The 24,260-nt window shown below is 40.3% G+C and overlaps 1 protein-coding gene across 1 annotated transcript in view; it reads left to right on the forward strand.

The window, feature by feature from the left end:
* Positions 1-24,260, forward strand: part of adgrb3 (adhesion G protein-coupled receptor B3) — a 115,175-nt gene that overhangs the window by 89,739 nt on the left and 1,176 nt on the right. The window contains exons 17-30 of the mRNA XM_039783736.1: positions 4,975-5,101; positions 6,122-6,209; positions 6,329-6,447; positions 13,791-13,941; positions 15,742-15,811; positions 16,213-16,279; positions 17,573-17,658; positions 17,999-18,097; positions 18,455-18,626; positions 18,808-18,903; positions 19,733-19,772; positions 21,248-21,927; positions 22,071-22,106; positions 22,987-23,091. Of these exons, the coding sequence (XP_039639670.1) occupies positions 4,975-5,101; positions 6,122-6,209; positions 6,329-6,447; positions 13,791-13,941; positions 15,742-15,811; positions 16,213-16,279; positions 17,573-17,658; positions 17,999-18,097; positions 18,455-18,626; positions 18,808-18,903; positions 19,733-19,772; positions 21,248-21,927; positions 22,071-22,106; positions 22,987-23,091 (1,936 nt within the window). The remainder of the gene's footprint in view (positions 1-4,974; positions 5,102-6,121; positions 6,210-6,328; positions 6,448-13,790; positions 13,942-15,741; positions 15,812-16,212; positions 16,280-17,572; positions 17,659-17,998; positions 18,098-18,454; positions 18,627-18,807; positions 18,904-19,732; positions 19,773-21,247; positions 21,928-22,070; positions 22,107-22,986; positions 23,092-24,260) is intronic.

Here is a 24,260-nt window from a genome sequence, read left to right on the forward strand (position 1 = left end):
GATAATGACGAGAGCATTGCATTCTTTGTTTCTGGTGGATAAGTTTATAATGAAATTAAAACGCATCTGGTTTTGCTTGGGAGCTCTGGTTGTCCACTTTGCAATGATCTTTCTACGCTGTTAAAGGATGTTGGGAGGCAGACGAGGTAACGTGGGTGATTTTTACAGTAATTCTAAGCTTCGGTCCAGCAAGGATTTGTGATGGACTGATGAGGTGTGTCCTCATCAGTCCATCACAAATCCATCACAAAACCATGCATTAGTTGACAGCAGGAGGTTTTGCTGTGTGTGTGTGTATGTGTGTGTGTGTGTGTGTGTGTGTGTGTGTGTGTGTGTGTGTGTGTGTGTGTGCGTGTGCGTGTGCGTGTGCGTGCGCTGGTGTGAGAGAGAGAGAGAACATGGGATGTAAGTTGGAATAAATCAAATCAAATAAATAAAAATGTACACCCTGAGTTAGTACAAATGCAGCAATGTCATTGTCAGTTCTGACTGACGTGATTAAATTTGCCTTAATTGTTTTATTTATATATTGCCTTGGGGTTGATTCATTCATGAGAGAGTAGGATTTCCACGTCGCCAGCCGTTTCTAGCTTTAAATAAAGAAACACACAGTTGCAAAAATAATTCACCTTGGGTTTAATACCTTAGCATTAATCTGAAAACAAACGCAAGTGGTGGAATACAAACTAATCTGGACAGGCACAGTTATGGGCACACTGAAGTTCAACTAACTGCAGTGATAATAGGCATAATGGACCTATTAGAAGGGTGCCTGATCATGGGTTGCCAACCTGATCTCACAGAATTCCGTCGAATGAACATGGCCCCTTAACTCGAAATCGGTGGCAGTTTCACGGAATCGCCGAAAATTCCGTGATGAGCCCACGGAAGAATTCCGGGAAATGAACATGGCCCCAAAGGTCGTGGGTGGGCTTACGTTTCCATGACACACGGGACAACAACGGGACGGTTGGGTTCAGGAAAAGAAGAACGTTACAGCTTGGGTTTAGGAAAACAATAATGGGATGGTTGGGTTTAGGAAAATAAGAAAGCGACGGTTGAGTTTAGGGGGACACGATCCCCGGTCTCCGGGGTGAAAGTCCTGTGTTGTTTGACCCATCCAACCAACGTCCCTACGCGGATTTTCGGGCTTTCATACTACTCGCTACCATAGTCGCTCTTAATGCTTTGTCATCTTCTCATTGACTTTACACTGGCATTGTTTTCCGTGGTGGCCACACGGAATTTTCACACATTCCATGCCTCCACCACGTAATGTGGTGTTAACAGTTTGTGATCATTTCACGGAATTCTGTGAGACCAGGCTGGCCCGATCTGTGGAGCCATTCACATCCTCACTAACAAATCCAAACTGATTTGGTTTCTTTTGCTTGTCTACCTCCTTTTGAGGGTTCCATACCACTCAGGATGAATTAGATTTATCTTGCTACATAAAAATATGCACTCATTTTTCTTTTTCTCTTCATTCAGTTAACACACACACATTGTGGCCCACAGGCTGATATGAATTGCCTGTCATCAAGAGCACCAAGATGGATGAAATCATTTCCCAGCGTTTCCCCCACCCTCTTCTGCCTGTCATTGTTTGTCTATCTTTCAAGTCTATAAAATTGCCTAAAGTGCATTGCCTACAGCACTCTTTAAGCCCTCAGCCCAATGCCTGGCTAATCTGTTGTGGGCATGGGATGAATGTAAAGAGATTTCTGGACGGTTACCACCCATTCCTGAAGAAATACTATATGTTGAACAAGGCAGTGTTGTATGCAAAATTTACTGATAAGTAGTATATGTATAAGAACACAGGCTAAAAAAAAGTTTCAGCCCAGTCTGATCATTTAGTCTATAGGGCTGCATCAGCCTGTTAGCTGGACAATCATGAGGTTACAGAGCTCCACTGTTTGACTCTGAAGTGCACTGCTTGGACCTGTGGATAAGTTATGGGTTTAGTAATAAGATATCTTTGGATAAAGGAACATGATCTGTCAAAGTTCAGAAAGGAAGACAACTCTAATTGGAGTTTTGAGCAACTGTCTATTTCTGTTTCAATAAGACACAAGGGTTTAAATCCTGAATGTGACTAAAACGTTGTCGACTTTTTAAGTCACTCTACTGTCACTTCTCTTGCATCTTGACACCTAAATATTTTAAAAATTGGAGCACGATCAAAATCTGTCACAAATTTCAGTCCTGGAAGTTTGAATACAAAGTTGTCAATGCATAACGCATGGATAGAAAGTGGTCAACCAATGGTGTGTGATGGATGTCATGTCATCAGTCTCACTCTGGTTCACATCAACAGTGACGCTTTCTCGAGGGGACATTTTATATTCCGAGGCCACCAAGCTCCCGATAAGGTCAGACAAGACATCAAACGCGGCGTACATAAATCCCCCTGTCAGGGATGTTCTCCTGTCAGCTTCTCACGCTTGCACAAAAGAGAAGCAAACATCTAGCAAGTCAAAAGTTAGGAACAGATCATGTTGAGGATTGAGTCTTCACCAGGGGGAATGGTTCATTCATCACAAAGTTATCGAGAAGTAGAGGCATCACACATGCCATCCATCTCATCACAAAAGAGTGTGTTTTGCTTCTGAATGTGGCAATCGTATTTTGAGAGTGCAACAGCAGCATACCCAAAGGGTGATCTCAAGAGGGCAAAGCTGTACGAAGACTGTGATGCTTGTTGGTCACCCAGCGACCTCATCACAGCCTGTCTCTCTCTCTCTCTCTCTCTCTCTCTCTCTCTCTCTCTCTCTCTCTCTCTCTGCCCTTCACAAATTACCTCAAACAACGACAAACCTGCACTACTCTTAAAAGATGCTTTCACTGTTTGTTTTTTTGGCCCAAGCCACATGACAATGTTAAGTGTGACTATGCACAACACAACATCCCCAATAGCTACGGTTCTGAAGAACTTACCATGTTTGTTTTAAAACTGGAAGCTCAAAATCAGACACCTCTACTGATGAAAAACTACAACAAAGTCCAAAAAGTCATTTAGCCCTTAAAAGTTCTATGGGCTGCCATCAGCAACATGTTTTTTTCAGTGTTTGGAGGTCACCAATGTAAAGCTTTATGTTACTGTCTTTCCCTAGTTCTCAAATCTTCAAATACACAGTCTTAAAAAATCACTATGCCATCCAAATCATTTCGAAGAGGTTCTTAGAGTCACTGTTTTATTTATATTATTCAGTGCAGCTCAATAGAGTTACTCATGAGGACTTGTTCAAGAGCCTGGCCACAGACTTCTATTTATCATCATGAAATGTCAGTGTTTGAACCTCCATTTAAGAAGCCATCTAATTCTTGAGAATTTAAATCAGCAGAGTGCATACGGACCTTTAAGACATGATGTAGTGCTCCAGCTGCAGTGAGATACTTCCTCCACAGCCTGCAGAGAATATGGGCTTAATACAGTATATCACATTCACGACAAGGCAATTTTTTTTTTTGCATTTAGATAATTCATAACTACCTATTCTGTTGCTTATGTCATTTAAAATTCCTTTGAAATGGCTACATGAGTTTGCTGAAGTATACAGCTGTTGATTGGCTTTCTGTGTGCAGTCTGGGGGTAAACATGCATCAGTTGCACCAAACTCTCACATCCCAGTTAAGAAGAGAAGAGATGAGGGGGGTAAATTGAAGAGTTGTGTTTATTGTTGCTTTGCTGTGTACAGACAGCTCAGAGTACTGGTTGGGAATTTGCAAAGGGCTCCACAGTCCCTTCCAGGAATAATAAATATTGCAGCCATATTGATCAAATGACAAAGCAGGATTGCCTCACACAGCAGAGGCCACTCGGCACACAAATCAACAGCTAGTATGCTCTATGTTGTTCTGAATCTTCGTATCTCATGTGAATACTCTGTTGTGAAGAGAGCCGGATTCTGTAGGATGAGAAGTTGCAGGACAACAGGTGTTTGCTTGTTTGTGACACGAATCTTAATGGCAGGTTATGTGCTGCGGCAAAAACGGATCCGAGCACAGTCATGTTACATTTTTGCGTAAATGTGAAAACTATTTTAATCAATAAGGGTGATTTTTTTTTGAAGATGGAAAATAAGTGGGGGCGAATGACAAATGGAAGAGAAGCGCTCCTTTCATTTCACCTACTAGTGGTTTGGTGGTGTGAAGTGGGGACTGGCTGCAACCATTCGCGCTGCTTCCGCGGGGTGGTATTAGTTCTGCAGTGTTTTTTGTAAAGCGTTTCGCACCGGGGAGCAACTGCTTTCGTGTAAAATGATTTTCAGGAATAATCCAAAACCATCATTTATTCCCGTCATATTATTAGAACCGCACTTGAATAAACAGATCCTGCGACAGCGTGCGTTTCTTTTTTCATTGTACCAACCTCCCCCTCTCACGCCAGCAGAGAGGAACAGAGTATCAATCTGATGCTGTCCACCGTTTCCAGGGTGAAAATCCCCCTAAGGAAGCATTCAAAAGCTGCTAATTAAAACAGTTGAGGGGGTAAAAATCAACCGAAAAGGGGAAAAAAGACGGGATAACAGGGGCATTGAGAGGGGGCGGAAAGGAATACAGTCGTTTGGAAAACATCTAGAGGAATAGAGAATCACGCAGACAGACATTCAGGTAAATATGAACGCTCTTATCTCTAAGCTTTATGAGGGGAATAATGCTGTTTTCATATCGCCTATTGGTATTTATCTGCGTACATAGCGAATCAATCAGCACCAGTCTTCTTGGACAGCTCCGTGCGTCCTCCCCCTCCTTCGTGTCTCTGCATCTCTATCTGCTACAGCTGAAATGCTGCTCGTAGCCACACAAGAGCTGTGCCTATGTGTCGGTGCTGTTTTTTTTTATGTGACAGTATATAGCTCTCGATTCAAACAAATAATTAAATATGAAACCCGGCGTGATGTCGATAAGTCCCGTGAAGTCGTGCCACCGCTGGAATTACCTGTAATTGCCTCTGCCTTCTTTTTGCAGGAACGATTCTTGGGGAGCCTGGTCCACAAAAGGATGTAAAACGGTGCTTACAGATGCATCCCATACAAAATGCTTATGTGATCGTGTATCTACCTTCGCCATTTTGGCTCAGCAACCAAGAGAAATAGTAAGTAGGCTATTGATTTGCTATTCAGTGTGGGTTTTATAGGCCAATGTAAAGGAGAAAAGCTGCATGTGTGTGTGTGCTGATGCGAATGGAAATTGAATCTTAAGCTATGCTAATCCCGTTAAATAGCGGCAAACAGAGCTTGTAGGGGGATATTTGTAGTTTGCTCTTAGATTTAGATAACTATGTGTGCGCGCGCGTGCACGCGGGAGGGTGCTTGTGTGTCTCTCCTTCTCGTCAATCAAATGCACATTTGGGCGGGGGAGGGGGGGGGCGATAATAGTGACATGTTCCTGTTGTTTTCCTCTACTGGCATCAGATGATACATTTTGTAGGTGAAACTATGTTATGTTTTGAGCTCATGTGCTGAAATTAGACTACTGTAAAGGAACCAGAAGCCTGTCATTTCTTGAGATGATAAAGTAATTAACATTGAGAACACAGACTGCTTACACTTTGGCCTCTGCATTAGTACACAATAGGAATTGCGATATCACAAAGACACCTTTTACCTTCAGGCCTGACAGAGACACAACGACAAACATTAATTCAGCCGTAAAAGTGCAGTGTTATGGTAATGGTTCACACATGACAAGTGTATGTAATGTATGAAACCACATACAGTACAGTTTGTCTGAAGGGAGCTCTAAATTCTAGGCCTGTGATTGGCCAGCTCACATGATTTCAAATGTGACAGGACAAACAAGTCAAACAAAAACAATATGTTTTGATGCACTGGAGCCTAGCTTCTCTGCTTCAGCCTTTATTGTTTTGTAATAATAATAATAATAATATAATGTCCAGCACACATAAGTGGAAGACCCGCATCTTAACAGTCTTCAAGCCCACACATGCACTTCAAACCTCACAGTATATTAAGGAACCCACCGTGGACTATTCAGAGTGGTGGTGGTTGTTTTGATTTGTTCCCTCTCTGGGCAACAATAAAGATTTACTGTCCTGCATGAACCACATCCAACCTCCCACTGACTGTTTTTTCTTGCTCTGTCTCCTCCATAGACCATGGAGAACTCAGGGGTCCCATCTGTGACATTGATAGTTGGCTGTGGTCTGTCATGCCTCTCCTTGATCACGCTTGGCTACGTATTGCTATTTGTTCTATAAAAATAGAATCAGAAAGGTTTTTTTTGTCGTTAAGTTTGTGCATTTATATAACATCTTATTTGTTTAATCATCTTTTAGAAGTCTGATTTGGTTGCTTTTATCATTCCCTTTTCTTCAGATATATTCGCTCTGAACGATCCATCATCCTGCTCAACTTCTGCTTATCTATAATCTGCTCCAACATATTGATCCTTGTTGGACAAACACAGACGCACAATGTGGTAAGTGTCATTTAAGGATGTATTCAGCACAGTTTATAGAGGTCTAGTGGTTGTTTTATTTATCAAAGAATTTAAGTCAGGATAATAGTGCAGTGCAAAGATCCATGTGAAGCTTCGGTTTGGCTTGTTTAGGTTGAATAGAGCCCTTTTTTTGTATTGGCCACTGTGACATTTGTTTGAGATCTTTAGGTTTATATTGAAGTATATGAAAATGGGTTGGGGCAGCTGTATGGTACAGTTTTGCACAATATCACAAGGTTCCTCCCCATGATTTTAAAAGATAGAGTAGAAACTTCCTCATATTCACCTGTTCCCAGTCAATTCAAGATATTTTAATCAACTTTAATCTTATTAGAAAAGGCTGGTATTTGATATAATAGTCTCACTCACATTTACCAAGTCTGAGCTACAAAATAATGCATTTTTTTATACCAGATGTTGGCTTTGTCATTGAGAGAATAAAAACAAGGATATAACAGTTACATTATAGCCTCTTTCAAGCAAATTACTCATCTTCTTCTGGGTCGCAGACAAGCTTCTCATATTTCATCCAAATGGAAACGTAAGTGTTTCTAATGCCTCTATAAGATGTCGATCCACCTTGTGTTGGCTCAGGACCACTCGTGTTACATTGTCCTCGGGTAAACTTGAGACAAGCCAAATATGTTGGCGCGGAGACAGTGATGATCTTTAATTGCAATTAAAACTGCGATGCCATAAAAGAAAACAAAAAGAAAATGAACAAAAGAGGACAGTAAGATCACTTTGAGATGAAATACTGAAGTTTTATTGCTGTGGTTCAAATGTGAAACAATGCAATCAGTAACAAGTCTTCCAATTGCAATTAAGGAGATTCAACAGCGTAGGAGCAGCAAGACATACACGATGCACACCATGGGACATGGTGCACCGGTCAATCAATGGCTAATGAAATGATTGCGATGCTGATGTGTGCAATTGTGACGATAAGACGCAGCTTAAAAGTTGGGTTGGAAGATACAAGCAGCACTTGTATTGCTGTGCAGTGTGCATTACTGAAATGACTCATATGAAAATTGTTTTTGTTCAGATGTCAATGAGAGCTGAGCTTCAGATCGAGTCAGCAGAATTCAAAAGGAACTGCTAAAGTTAAAGAAGGACTTCTTCCAATAAATATGTATCATTTCCTCTCTCTGTCTTATGACTGGCCAGTACACAAGTGGCTAATGTAAAAGATTGTTTGGCAGTCGAGATTTACAAGCTGCCCACACAGATGCCCTTCTCAGTCATTTGGCAGCACTACAGAATGACACATTGTCCATTTTATTGTGTAATATTCTCAGAGTACCTTTACCTTTTGCGAGCAGCAAACACTGTTTTGTTTTTCCTCATCTCATTATGTCCCACTTTTTCTTCTCAGTAATAAATTCTCTTTAGTTTTTCGGCTCATTAACAAGCCAGTGTTTTAGTATTTGGACATTCTTATGAAGCAGGATGTATAGATTTTAATTGAGATCAACAGTACATGTAAAACAGAGCCAACACTCTTTTGAAATGCTTGCAACAAAGTGTATGTCTGCAGTGGTATTCCATCATAAGAAATGCATTTGCTGGTGCTATGGCTGCATACTATGTGCTTATAGGTGTGATTTATTCTGGGAGCAGATGGGCCTATCATCAGTTGGGGCTCATATTGGACTCTACTCATAAATCAAAATGCTTCCTCCTATTAAGTTTCCTATGTTCAATGAAAATTGAATCATGAATAATGAATTAATGAACCCAAAGACAAATTGTGTTTGGTAAAGCTACATTGTCTGGTTCCTGGTGACACTATAGATCAATTTGTACCCAATGAACTAACTGTAACCATTCAGCAGAAACTGAATTGGCTCATATTACAGTTTGCAGGCCATTTTAATCTCATAACAAAAAACTAAGAAACAGCATCCACACATGATAAGTTCATCTGTTTCCTTACTGGCCCTTACATATCTTGCACACAGTAGTACCCAAGACTATGAATGCACAAAGCTTTATGGCGTTTTTAAAGCTGAGCTGATTTGAAGCCTTGTCAGATTTAATCAGGGCTCCAGTCATCTCCTGTCTTGATTATAAGGACCACCACTTAACATGGAATACTCACTCGGCATGCTGCTAATAGGATATCTGTCTCTGAAATCTGCAAAGAGATTAGGTGGTTTTCAGAAAATCCACTGACATACTGAAGATGTCATTTCAGCGTCTCTCAGAGTGACTCGACAAGCTCCCCTGACTGATTCACCGGGAGCCAGATTAAAGCAACACTGACTTATTTATCTGTAACTGATCGATATTGTTATTTATACTGAACATTAAAGCAGCACAAATCAATATTTCTTTTAACAATGGATCAAATTACTCTATGTAATGTGAAAGGGTCGCTCTTACTGATGAACCCACAGAGAATTATTACCCGACTCAACAGTTTCCATCAGCTCTATGAAGCTCTTTAGCATCTTTCAGCTCATTGTTTGGTTTTACTGCTCACAACTTTTCCGTTTTGGTTCATGCCCATGGCTCTCATCAGCATCGTTTCCAGCAGCACCAGCAGCAGCAGCAGTATTTTTTTTTTTTTTATAATAAAAATTTTTCTTTCCCCCCCCCCAAAAAAAAAGCTGCGGTGGTTACCAACTAGCTGGTGAACATTGTGGAGCATTTAGCAGCTAAAGAGCCAGACATTTCTCTCAGGAGTGAGTGGACACCTTAAACAGAACCAAAGCTAAAAGGACAGTGAATATTGGACCATTCATCAGGTTGCTAGAAACACGACTCAGATAAATGCTAATATTGTTCTTTATCTTTTGGATGTGAAATTTGGCAACTACCGGCTAACACATTCTCCATATTAACTTTGTAATGTCAGTATTGCGTTTAGCTTGTTGTGCCCACGTGGCCAAATAAAAGAATGAATGCAGGTTTAATTATTCAATTCTGCAGTTCTAAATACTGAAAATATTGTAACATCGAAGGTAGTCTCTTTATATACACACATGACTGATAACGTTTTTGTTTTTTTATCTGGAGAAAATATTCATTCAAATATCAAATTCCAATATTTGTATTTCAAAAGTGTATGTACAAAAAGCTTAAAGGGCACTAGATTATAGTATTTTAAATATAAAAATGAAAAATAGAAATCATTTAAATTATAGGTTCTCAAATAGCTAAACCAGCACTCTTCAGTCAACTTTCCAAAAGCTGCATTTTTCTTGTTGGTCTCTGTGATTCTGTTGATAAAACTTCCAGAGAAGTGAGTTTATCACTGTTGTCCGTATGTTCTGTCTTGAATGTGTCTCCTCTGTTGTAAAAATATTTGACAAATATCTTATCTGTTTGATCAGACATACTGTCGAATGTTTTAGTGGTAGGCCAGCAAGAGGAGAAAACATAGCCCCAGTATGGATTTAATTGCCATGCTGCCTGGCACTGCCTCACTTGTTTTTCCTCCATCTCTTGTAAGAAGTGCATATAATTGGCTCCACTGTTTGTGGATTCAGACTTGCTCATCGTCTAGAAGAAATCATCTCTTTGGTGTGGAGGTGTCCTCTGGGAGCAGGAAGTCAGTGAGTCACCTTTGCCTGTCTTTGCTTTCCCTTTGTCCTCTGTCGTTGTTCATCTTGGTTTATAGAAAGAAGACAAAGAGAAATGCACACTATTGGTTTGGCCTGGGAAGGTAGAAGATAGGGAGTCTTGAAATTAGAGTTCCTATAAAATGTTCTCCATAGTGTCCAGGGTCTATTACCGGGAAATGGTTAGCTTTTAATAAAAAAAAAATTGTCAATAAAGTATTTTGGTCAGGAGCATCATGAGCAATTCTTCTTTAAACAAACAGCTTCATACAACTTATATCTGCTATTGTCTGAATTGTGAGCACCTAGACCTCATGATGCGTCACAAGCTTAAAAATGGTCACTTTTGTTTAAACACTGCATGTTATGTGTCAGCACAAATGGCTTATCAAAGCTGGTATCCAGTCAAAAATATATATCCTTATAATTATGAACTGCTTAAAAATTCACATTTTGAATGAAATATATTCTATAGTACCCCATGATATTAATAAATTCAGGCTCTCTTTATATTTTCCGTTACAACATTATACTGACATGCTCAAAGGCATATATATGTACTGTATAGTACACATGCAGAAAATGCAGAAGGCACATTTGAGCTATAGTATATTTTTAGTATACAAAGCTTGACCTGCCTTATAGTGAGGTGCAGGAAAGAGGGATTTGATTTACTCCTGCCTTCTAGTCAAAGGTTAAACTGTGTAGCTCAATGAGTGGTGAAAAAAAAACAATCAAAATCAACATACAGCTCATTCCTACATGCTTGGCAGCAGCTTTATAATGGCAGAAATCCAATCCATGGTGAGGTTCAGGAGAATAACTGTATGCATTGTTCCGAGCGTGTCACATACAGAAATAAAGTGGGCCGAAGTAGAAGTGTCAAAAATATGAGCTCACTCCAGGTTGGCGTGAGGTTGTACATCAATAGAGCAGGAAGTAGAAGTAGCAATTTTTTGACTGTAGTGGTAAAGTCAATGCATTTTATTCAGTGTTTCTCTGTGGTTCAACAACACTTTGCCACCACCACTTTGTACTTTGGAGTTGTCCTCCACTGTTTAAAGCACTGGGGCACTTGTTGCTTGATTCAAAGGGAGGGTGCTTCAATCAAAATAACAACCAGCCTCCTCCTCCCACACTGATTCAGAGCGGTCGAAGAGATAAACGGAATGTTGTATGGTCTGGTCCAGATTCTTCTGCAGCATTTTGAATAATGTTGTAGATCTCCACAGAACTATGCTGTAGATACAGTGCAATTAACATGTTTCTCCCCAGCAAACATATTCTTAAATGTCTTAATTGCAGTAATAGCGATATGTATTAAAAGTTAACTGGACTGAATGTCACTTTATTTGTATACAATCAATTAACAAATCTGTAAATGATATAAATAACTAAATACAATACATTTGGTTGGCAAATACAATTCCTGGAGCTCTGAGGAAAATAATGAAATCACCATGTCAACATTAGTTTAATCCAATTATGAAAGAGGGAGTTCTCAGCCTCACTATAAGCAAAACTGAAATCCCCTTTAATGTTTCGCTTCAATGATAGGCCACTGCTCCTTTTTTCATTCCAGTGGCCTGTCATTGCATTATGAAGCAAAGTGTGCAACAGTTCATGGCAATTAGGCTTTTACTTCTTAATATATAGAGTGTCCTGACCTTAAACGGCTATTATTGATCTGGCTTGAAGTATACCCCATCAACCCCTACCTTTTCCATGTCTATCAGCTCTGCAATGTTTTAATGTGGTCCCTTCCTCAGTTCCTCTGTTTCCATGGATACTGACACAGTGTGCTCAACAACTCTAGGCATTTGCCTTTCTAAAGGGCAGTGTGAACTCTCGGTTTCAACCTTGTTTTTGTACGACAGCCTCTGTCCAACCGGTTTGATCATAATGTCCTCATAATGTACCTTTCTCTCTTTTCAAATGCACAGTTTTTATTATTTTATTATTTTATAATGAGGCACCCGAGTGTAACCATGAAAGATTTTGAAACGGTTGCATATGACCTGTTTCCAGGAAACAAGGCAGGCTCTATTTTCAGCACCTTGGACAGCACATGAGCAACAGCAACACTAGAATTAGCTTTGGTTTATAGCTGCTGTTTATGACAAACCCAAATGCTTTCCCCTATTGTCTCCTTCACTTAGAAATAAAAAAAAATGCTTTTTCTTAAACTTTTATATAGTAAATGCTATGTCTTACTCACAGCTTATTAGGCAAAAATATATATAGCACATGACGTGTTTCTGTAAAAGCAGCTGTAGGGTACGCACCTAATTGACACATGGGCAGGTGGCAATCTGTCATGGGAGCTTCATGTGCTTTGATTTGATATGTTGCTTTGATTGATTTTCATCTCTGCAATGTTAGCAGCTCTGAAGTGTTGTTAAACTAAGTCTGTTCTTGTTACCTATAGGACATTTGTAGTATTTAAGCATTGATCACTATTTTTTTGTAAAGGTAAATATCTGCCAAAACTGACTCATATTGTATAGTATATTATACCACTTTCCCGGCAGATGTTTTCTGCAACCCAGTGGTGAAATGATTGCATGCTGAACTGACCTAGCAGTTGCGTTATAGTAATGTGTTACCGAAAGTGGAGATTTTTTTGTTAAAATGTAAGTTTAGTGCACTACATATGTGATATTGCTGCTCGTGTACTATGTTATGGTATTCTGACTCTACCTACCTACCACCTGAATGCATCGTATCGTCATATTTAGGTTTAGGTTATAGATAACCCAACTTTGCTGTAAGGAAACGGAATTCCCCACTTCTCATATGTGAGGTAATGCAGGATTACTGTCTCGTGTGAACCCTGTGAACACCATAGGGGATGGATTTAGTGTGGTTGTCTCAGTGGAGATGTAAAGTGTATGGCAGATCTCACAGTATGGTGTGGACGCTCTGGGACGAGATGATACACTTCAATCTTTCCCTCTTTGTGCGGCATCGCCCAGATTACCAGCGCTTCACACTGCAAACAATGTGAACCACGAAAAAAAAAAAAGAAGCTTAATCTGTTCTCACTCACAAATGTCTGCGTGCAATGAAATGATTCTCCAGGATACTTCTTTATTTCTAATCCTCTTCTAAACAATCGCATTTGGAGATACCTCTCCGTGTTACAAAGATGGACAAGCTAATGAAGCTGAAAAGTGCAGCTACATTGTTGAGCATGAATGCAATCTGCTGCCTCCAACCTGGCATTCTGTATCATTTAAGCAATGTTGTGTTTTGTTCCCCTCCGCTCTGTGTAAAACAGTTGACCTTGGCTCACATGCTTCCAGGTGTGATCCCCAGCATACTAATGAGGCTTAGTGCAGAGGAATGCTAGGCCATGGCTTTCTGTGTCAGCTAGCCCGGCTCTGATCTTTACTACAACTGCCACCTCTGTTGCTGCAGTTTAAACTGACGCTTTGTTTCATTCACTGCACAGGATGGTACTTCAGTGGATGGTCTAGACAGGCAAATGCTGTCGGTGCTGCAAGAATAGCTCAAGGAAATGAAGGAATGTCAATATAATCGATTTGCAGGAATCTGTACTTCGGGAATCTGATGGAGTCTGCATTCATTTTTATTTGAGCTATTGCATTGCAGCAACAGTTTTATATAAGCTGTTTTTAGGGTAATTCTTTTCTAGTACTGTAAGCTGCATTTCTGTAAATGTGAAGCTCAGTTTGAACCCACAGCCAATGGACATATTAATCTCTGACCCTTTTTTTCTTGTATCAATAGGGTGTCTGCACCATGACGACAGCCTTCCTGCACTTTTTCTTCCTGGCATCGTTCTGCTGGGTCCTCACAGAGGCCTGGCAGTCCTACATGGCAGTAACAGGAAAGGTCCGGACCAGACTCATCCGCAAGCGCTTTCTGTGTCTGGGCTGGGGTAAGTAAACAGCATGTTTCCCTAAACCTCTTCATTATCTCCCATCTTTCCTCGCAGCTGCCATTTTCTCTCAAGGACTCAGGCCAAGGTGTCTTTCCAAGTGTCTGTACAGTATGTCTTTTTCCGTCCGCTGTTCTCATCCTCTCTGTGGGGCAGCCAGATCTTCATCCTATCAGGGTCTTTGTTGCGATGCTTTTGTACTCCAGTCAAGCTCTCTGAGGGCTGGGTAAATGGACCGGCCTTGAGCAGTGGGGGGAGACAGACTGGTGTGGCTCTCCCATAGTAGGTTGCAATGACCTTATGTCTGATAAAGAGGGTGTGAGCTGAGCATTAACACTGCAGCAGAATATATTTGATCTAAAACCCTTTGGAAATAGACTTCAGGAGAATGAAACATTTGCAAAGGTAAAATGTAGTGGATTGAAATGTGATGCTGTATGATTATAAATCTCTAAATCTATATTATACCATATCCTGGAATCCTTTCCAAAGTTCAAAATGTTCAATCCTTTGTAACATTGATTTGTATCACAAATGAAATATAGGTAGGAACCAATATAATTTTGCTTATTACCCAGATTGCGACAGATTCTAGGATGGGTTTCAGATAATTAAGTTTCCCCTGTCTCCCACGCGGTGTTGCCTGCACTTAATTGTCACATCACGAAAAAAAATGATTATTGTACATATCTGTCACTAAACACAGGCAGCCGAAAATATCTGTATCAAAATTTGAAAGATTTCAATTTTTTCTTCATTTCATAAATGTCTGAATCCTTGTCCAAAGGGTTCTTTCTTACAGACTGCTAGAAATCTCTCCTTTAAAAAAATCAATTTGATTATGAAAGAGCCCACACTCATTCTTCTTGTTACCTAGCAACAAACAAGGCTCTCTTAGTCATTGCAGTGCCACTGCTTGCTGCAAAAAAAAAAATAAAAAAATATACGAACAAAGGCTGTTCTACAATCACATGGATTTCTTAAAAACGCCATAACAGACAATTTGATGATAAACACAGTAAGATAATCACTATTTTGCTGTATGGAGATAAAAACACGTTACATAATATGAACGCTGTTTATACATTCAATGAGTTGAAAATAAAATGACTCTAATCCCTTACACATCACCACATGTATTCAAACAGAAGACAAACACATCTGTCACACTGATTTCCAAAGCGACATGCAGCACACGGTACCTGTTGTCTCTTAATTCAACCTGTTTGAAGTGCAGCGTCTCCACCAGGCTGTTACTAGCGCGGTGATTCATGACATGCTTGTGTACACTCGGCACTTTTTACCTCTTCAGCACTGCAGAGAGGCACAGGATGGCCACAGGGTCTTCGCCTCGTGCCTCCAGGAAACTGATTACATCAATAGCACCTGCCTGCGCTGCTCCGAGAGGAAAAAAGCGTTAATATTCTGAGTACACAGTAGTAAGGACCGAATCCATTACACAGATCTATAATGAGGAGCCATACAGCAAAAAATCCCTTCGTATAAAAGGTGTGGAGGTCTATGAAATTTCTTACAGTACACTGATTACATTTTCCTACATGGTTTTCCGGACTCTACTTAATGGAATACTGTTCAGCATGTTGATTGAAATATTGAAATGCACATAGCTGATCATATCTTTCAGATGATTGTACACTGTAGCTTCAAATGGAGTGAATCTAGCTGCATTTTGTTAAATGACTGCAAGGCACAGAGGTTGCCATTTTCTGCAGTGAAGTTATAGTTCTGACAAGAACAAGAACTGCTTGAGTAACTGTTGATTGTTTTTTTCTTTTTAAGGATTACCAGCTTTAGTGGTTGCTGTTTCAATGGGATTCACCAAAACAAAAGGCTATGGGACACGTTTATAGTAAGTTTTTCTTTTTTTGGCATCAGTATTTATTATTCAGTGTACACGCATTACAGTGGGTTCATGGTAACACTTAATGATTAAGTGCTTCTGCAGTGGCTTACGTATCCTAAATAGTGCCATAAACAAAGTCCCCTGAACCCAATCAAATTTCAAAATAGCGCAGCAAGACCCCAATTTTGTGTGAGTTGTATCCCTGCTGGATACCAGATGCATAAACACTGCTTAAAATCTCTTTAGCATGTTATTACCCTGTGAAACTTTCGGAATAGAGTTACAGCATATGGCACTTCTCCCCTGACAATTGAGGGAAATACAATTGTATGCTGGTGTGCACCATTAACTTGGATGTTAATGTCTTGGTGGGAGTTAACTGTTTTTTTTTCCTGTTTACCCTACAGCTGTTGGTTGTCTTTGGAGGGTGGGCTCCTGTATGCCTTTGTTGGACCTGCAGCTGCTGTTGTTCTGGTATGTTTCAGTCATCAGCTGTCCAGTTTGAACACAAGGGAAATGTAGATTTACTGTGCAACAAAGAAAAAAATAATAAATAATCAGCATTTGAGTCATCACCTATACAGTATGTAGTATACAGTTATCCTGTGCAAGTAATCCACCTCAATACACTAAACTTTGTATAGCTTATAAATAATTATAATAATAATATAAGAATAATGAGACGCTTACAGTATCAATGTGGTACAAATTGTTGAAACTGACACAATGTTGCTATGAAAATGCCTAACAGGAGGAACATACTCTGCTTTCAAAGTCAAAGTAATGAGCATCCCATCAGGCAATGTGCTCAAGCAATTCACTTTCATTTGCCATAATGGTGCTCCATGTAGCTGGGAGGTTATGAAATATTTATGCATTACATTTTTTCCAAATCTAATATACTGGGGTATTTTAATCATCTTGTATTTACATTGTTGTACAGAGAAAATTACACAAAGAATGTGATTATGCAAATCACTAAGTCTGTGTCAGAGGGACAGAGGACATCGAACACTGAGTGATATGTTTCATTGTTAAACCTCTGTTCTGTGGTGGGATTTAAAATAAAGTGATTTCAGATTTTCTTTTTCAAAACGACTAGTTTGAGCTTCAGATGCACAGAGACTTGAAGTCTTGCTGTGCTGTCGTTTTCATTTCTGATCTACCGCCGAGTAACACAAGATAATCTCTGCGAAAATGGCAGAAACAACCCTCTCCAGTGTGACAAATGAACACCATACTGCTGTTATCACTGTATTGATACTGTAATACCATAAAAAAGATGTCTCTCAGACACAAAGTGTGTCGAATAAAAACGTCCCGCAATGTATTTATATAAAAACTTAATGAGCTCTTTATCCCAGCTAGAGGGATTTGAAATAGCCGAATATTTTGAAGAATTTTCTACTTAGCTGCTGTGAATCATTTTAGCCTAGGTGCTGCTTATAATAGGAGAAGGTGCCTTTGAGATGACAAGTGTTTCTTGACAAGCAGACTTAAGGCTGTTGTGCTGGGCAGAGTATCCAGGGCATGCCTCATCCATTGCCTAAATGTCAGAGATGAGCAAACAATAGAAGGTAGAGGTCAAAGCTCAGTCCAGGCGGAGAAAAAGAAACGCCCCGCGGGATAATGACATTAAATAATCTACTACCTATGTAGAATGTCATGCTGGGAAATGAAACAACAGATTCAACATTGATTTTGAAATAATCTTGCTGCCAATGATTTATTGAAAATCTAATATCCCTGTCCCATTCGTATTGACAGGTCAACATGGTGATCGGTATCTTGGTGTTTAATAAACTAGTGTCCAGAGATGGCATACTGGACAAGAAGCTGAAGCATCGAGCAGGGTATGACAGCACGTCCTTGTTAGTACCTCATTTTTCTTCTAAACATTTTTCATGCAAAAATACAAATATGCTTTGATTTTTTTTTGTACACACATATGGAGATTTAGACCTCCTTTTCTTGTGGTTGAAAGGAAATTTGAGGCATAAACATAAAGAGGTCAGAGCTCTCTCGGGAACGACATGGCTTCCTATTTCTTTGGCAGAATCAGTCCAAGATGAAAATCAACGCCCACACACACATTGGCTGCGTCTGCTGTTGCTTATATGGCGGGGGAGAATTTAAAGTCTGGGTAGTGGCTGTTAGCGTTGTTTGTCATGCTGTTGTCTCTATGTCCCACAGACAGATGAGTGAGCCGCATACAGGATTAACTCTCAAGTGTGCCAAATGTGGTGTTGTATCAACAACTGCTTTATCAGCAACTACAGCTAGCAATGCAATGTAAGTGCCTGTCAGTGTCTCAGAATCAATAAGACGATGGTACAGGGAGTCTCTGCATGTACAGCGTGTCCTCCTCCACAATTTAGACCTTGTAGTCCACTGCAGCATAAACTGATGTTTCCCATTACATCTACAGTACATCAGATCTACAGTCTAGGAATGTTTTTTTTTGTTTTACTGTAAACATGTGATGTTATGTGTTTATTTTACAGTAAGCTTACATTACTAGTAGCATGCACATTACACCCCTGGAGTAAAAAAAGGCCCTGCTACTTTTCACTCCAGACCTTTTTGTGTTATCTACACCAATTTGCTTGCTTTTTTTCCCTCTACACAATCCTCCCTTCCTGTTCTCAGGGCGTCCCTGTGGAGTTCCTGTGTCGTCCTACCTCTGCTGGCTTTGACCTGGATGTCTGCAGTGCTCGCCATGACGGACAAGCGCTCCATCCTCTTTCAGATCCTCTTTGCCGTCTTTGACTCACTGCAGGGTTTTGTCATTGTGATGGTGCACTGTATCCTACGTAAAGAGGTAGAGGATCATTTTAAGTCATCTTTCTTTTACCAATGACCTTTGTTTACTTGGGGATACAATCCGTACTCTACATCTGTTTTTATTTCATTTAAAATGTTGCAGGGAGTACATTTGCTCATTAACAGATAACATTGGAGATGATTTTACATGATGGAGAACTGATTCCCCCCGTCTTTAGGTCCAAGATGCTTTCAGATGTCGGCTCAGAAACTGCCAAGACCCAATCAGTGGTGATGCAACAGGAACCTTCCCTAATGGGCATGCTCAGATAATGGTAGGCACAGTTACCCCCTGTTATCTGTAACCATTAGAGCCTGTATATTTTAAGAAGACCCAATGTTCCCTGGTTATTTATAATACACATGCAAACCTCCTTGTTCTCCATTGACCTTAATTTAACTTGTACTCTTCATGCATTTTTTTTAAATTCATTATTATTCAGTTTAATATGGCCTTTAAAACACGAGGCATTGTTTCCCATAGGTTTATAATTTTCCACACAACGTTTTGCAAAGCTGCAATTACATGCAGGGTAGACATTTGGTCCTCTGATGAATGGCATTAGTTCCCTTTAGTTTTCTCAGGCTCTCAGCCCAATCCTTTATTTCCATTTGATTGAACACACTGTCCATGTTTGCCATGCATCCCTCTCATATCCTCTCACAGGGTAATAGAGGACTGTTACCAACCTGACCTTTGAAATGGGACACCAGTCCTCTTCATCTAGCACGACGACACCACTGGCAGATCATAACAATGATCTGCCATTAGTATTCTAATGCCCCTCAGAGTGAAATCGTTTTCATGATAGCAGAAAGGTGTCAAGACCCCCTGGTTCAATACAGTCATTAGCAGCAAGCACAAAATACTTCCCAGCTGCTGCAGTTGCATTTGTGTTTTCCATAGATGTGTTACTGATACATTGTTAGGATTCCTAAAGCATTTGGAAATGTAATATATTTAATAATATATATTATTGAGCCTAATCTTGCAGTTGGCTTTTACACACAGAGATGCCTTTTCTTTTGTCTATACACAGTTTACAGTAAAAAAGGCTTTACTCTTTAGCAATACTGACTGATTTGACTGTCCTCTGCCTACAGACGGACTTTGAGAAAGATGTGGACATCGCCTGCCGATCAGGTAAAGTACAGATGGTCTCTTATTAACAAGATTTGTCTTGCTTTACATGTAAAAAAAAAAAGAAGCAAAAACCCCAAAGAGGTTAGACAGTACAAAATAGCTGAGGTTACAACACAACCAAAAATCCCCACAGGACTTTTTTTTCACATTTACCAAAACACTGACTTTAATCTGAGAACAAAGCAGTATAAAGAGAGCTGTTGGATATTCACTTTACTGCAATAAATGTGAATAACAGCAGCTTTTCCCATCTTCTGGCAGTCGCACGTTGTAATTATGTTTTTCATTAATATGTTGACGCTGTCATAGAATAGGTGCGTAGGTGCTATGTGTCTCATTTCGGGAGGATTTACTTCCTTGGCTCATACTAGTGGGCGGAATATGTTTCATCCTGATTCCTACGTCTGCTTCTTCTTTATTTTTGAGCCACAGTAATTGTTAGAAACAAAGTGTATGATTTAATAAAACTAAATGCTCCTCAGAGATCCTGCAAGTTATCCTGCGTGTAACTAGTGGCGAAAACTAGCACGACACCCAGAGCCTCGTCTTTCTCCAATCCTTTCCAAACCAATGAAGAAAACATCCTAAATGGATTTGCAGGGAATAACCAAGCTGACGACTATTCAGAGATATCAGAAACACAGCTTGTTAAGAGACGAAAAGTAAAGTGACCCACATTACTTCATGCTGTGCAGTCTTGTAAAGCCAAAGTGGACATGCCCAATACAAAAAGGCAGAGCAGACAGGTGTAATTTATAAACCATGCGTGCGGTCTGAGAAAAATGCACTTTACAGATCACTCTCTGGGCTCACAGAGTTTAAGCTGGTTGTTTACAAACAGGTATTATTGTCATATTATTATTATCATTATAAGTCATATTCTGCAGTGTCTCCCTACAGAATATAATGTTTTCACTCATGTCCACACAGCATTAAATTAGACTTAAACAAAAAAGGCGAGTGTTAGATCTTTTTTTGTGCTCCTTGTAATCTCCTTGCAGGCCTTTTGTGAACAGACAACATAATTCCTACTGATTCATGAGGTAAAGATTAAAATGTTCAGTAGGGAGGACAGGATGTTCTTATAATCAGGAGGTATTTTCATACAGATAGCTGCTGTTTCTTATATAATATTTTGTGCATTACAAGGTTAGGATCCTACATGCTGTATGGCAGGAAGAGAATGTAGCCATACTTCTTTATTGACTGTTACATCCTCTAGAGGTACCGGCTGTTGCGTCCCATTGCATTTAGGTGTAATGTCACACTCAGAGCATATTTACAGCTGCAAGCAAATTTACATTTGTCCTGCCATTAGTTTTCCCTCTGCAGCACTAAATCGTTTGAGAATTGGTTCATATTGACTTGAATTCTCTTGTTCTTTTAGTACTATGCTGGATAATCCCAGACAAACTGTGACACTACTTTCATCACTAAGAAAGTCCAACTAATCCCTGTATCACTCTGCCCTGCAGCACTCCACAAAGACATGGGCTCTTGTCGCGCCGCCACCATAACAGGCACCCTGTCCCGCATTTCCCTCAATGATGAGGAGGATGAGAAGATCCCTGAGGGCCTCAACTACTCCACGTTGCCTGGCAACATCATCTCCAAAGTGATTATCCAGCAGCCTTCAGCTCTGCACATGCCGATGGGAGTGGGTGATCTGAAAGAGCAGTGCATGGCCGACAGCAACGCTGACATGCGCCGCACTGTTTACCTGTGCACCGACGATGCCATGCGCCAGAGTGACCATGACATGGTTGGCCATGACATGGAGGGCCACTCGTTGCAGGGCCAGATGATGGAGACGGACTACATAGTCATGCCTCGTGCCTCTGCAGCAGCGGGGTCAGGGTCGGGCAACGTGCCCACCCTCCTGAAAGAGGACACCAAGATGAACATCACTATGGATACGCTGTCACACGAGAGGCTGATGCATTACAAGATGAGTCCTGACTTCAATATCAGCCCATCAGGCATGGACCACATGAATGTGAACCTGGAGCAGCAGTATCCTAGCGCTCCGGAGCAGATGCAAAACCTGCCCTTTGAACCACGCACGGCTGTTAAGAACTTCCTCGCTGAGATGGAGGAATCTGCGGGGCTTTCTAGGAGTGAGACAGGGTCTACAATATCTATGAGCTCCTTAGAGGTACATATGCTCATGTGGATGAAGCGCAGGCGATACAGAGCTGCAACCAACACCTCAAATATACCATAGATCTTCTATTAATGTGTATATCTTATGAAACTGATGACTTATTAACCTATTACCTTCTTCTTTTATTTTCACAGAGACGAAAGTCGCGATATTCTGATCTGGACTTTGAGGTACGTCAAAAAAAATTCCAATCCCTAGTACGTGCATCTAGTTTTTTGGTGCAGATAAAAGCCACTTTTTTGCAGTTGTGTTTGTCATTTGATTTAGTAGTACTTGTTGTGCCTCTTAAGCTTATTGGAGTTGCCTTGACTCAACAAAATTTATTGACATGCTGCGTAGTTAAGGTAAAAGCAAGGCTGTCAACTGACAAACAGGGCAACAGTTCTCATCTACATTTTGTCCTTCTCCATCTCCTACATCCATTAGCTATACGTTGATTTTCAAAAATGTATGCTTTTAAAGTCATTTGCACATTTCACATCTGATTTTACCACTGGTTCAACAATGATTATTATTATATTGGCTTGCAAACACATCAAAACCCCCTTTGGCAGGTTTTAGCATTTCCCTTGCATTATTAAAGCAGGCTTTACTGCATATATATTGTATGCACTTTCAAAGTAAAGGAAACGTGAAGCTTCTGGCAGCGATTTTGGCGTGGGGTGCATTTTGTTTTAGCTTCGATGCACACCCACCCTTAAAATGGGAGTTTGTGCCAAGGTTTGATTATAAGGATTTCCCTTACACCAACAAAACTCTAAATGAGGCAATTTGTCACTAAATAATTATGTTTAATCCAGATACTCCAGACATTGCAAATTAAAATAGTAAAGGCGTTCAGTGTCACCTATCACCCTAATTTTAATTATCTTGGTGTTTCCTTTATTTTGGCAGTCATTATATGCAGAGACAAGTAGATTTGTTTCAAACCTGGCCTATAAGTAAACTACCATGACACTAACAAATTGATCAGAGTTGGAGGGGGTGGAGAGGAAGATGCATTTCCATTATTGGCTGTCAATACCAAAGAAAAAACCCTTGCCATTGCAGAAAGTCATGCACACCAGGAAAAGACACATGGAGCTGTTCCAGGAACTGAATCAGAAATTTCAAACCCTGGACCGATTTCGAGACATACCAAATATGGGCAGCATGGTGAGTAACAGGCAACCAGGGGGGTGGCATTCAGCCAATTAAAGAGAGCGACATCAAAATACCCCATACAAATATCCGGTGCAGGACACATAATGTGTGATTGTGCAAATGAGCGGTTATAGTATGTAGCTAAAGTCTTCGTGTGGAAGTGAACCTTCCTATACATAGTGGGCCTTCCAACAGCTGGCGGGGGGCGAGTGAGGGGGGTGCCCCTTAAAAGCACTAAAGCATTTTCTCTACAAGACCAGTCTCAGGGAAGGAAGACCTTTGGTAATCTTGTTGCAATAGAGTGCATCCATTCCAATGCAAGGCCATGAATGCACTTTTATTTACATGCACATTTATCTACTTAGCAACCCCATCATTTTTCCATTAATGCATGGCAGATTATTTAACCTATCAACATCAATACAAATATTACCTTAAGTTCACTGTTCTCTTACTGCAACTGGGGTGTGTGTGTGTGTGGGTGGGGGACTTTTCTTCTTTGTCACTTTGGATCTAAAAGTCAGGTGAATTATGAGAATTCTTCCTGACCTCGCTGCAAATCAAAAGTCCCACCATCTGTCTCCTCACCTGGCTGGAGCTGTTGACAATGGGGGTGTCACGCTTTATTCGTCTCTCTCAGACAAGCAGCAATGTTTTCTGTATTGAAAGCAACAAATAGAAATTGGGCATGTGTCCAAACACAGCCAGATTATTAGACAATGTCACCTACGCAGCAGCCTTTTGGCCCATTGTAATCCTTTTTTCACTAACATTTCAATCACCCCTACAGCACAATGTAATTTCAGTCCCATTGCTGAGTTACCAGTGCAAGTTCTTTTTGTATAGAAAACTACAGTACATTCTCACCCCCAATAAATGAATCTACTGCAGCGCTGGCTGCAGACATTAGTATCCATTTTATATTCCCTGACTGGGAGCAGCTTCTCTCTCTTATTTGCAATAGTGTCTTTGGGACTGTCGATGAGAGCACATTCAGATGAATGGCTCACACATGAAGCCCATATACAATATACAGTAGTGCACCAGTTTCTGAGCTTGGGGAAAACACAATTCAGTTATAACTCCATGATAAGCATGGTCACATTTAATACACTACCATTATCCTTTGTTATGTGATGCTTTTCACAGCATTAATCCATTATTTTCAATTAGCAATGGTT

This window comes from Perca fluviatilis, chromosome 19, assembly GCF_010015445.1.
Source record: "Perca fluviatilis chromosome 19, GENO_Pfluv_1.0, whole genome shotgun sequence".
Taxonomy (NCBI): Eukaryota; Metazoa; Chordata; class Actinopteri; order Perciformes; family Percidae; genus Perca; species Perca fluviatilis.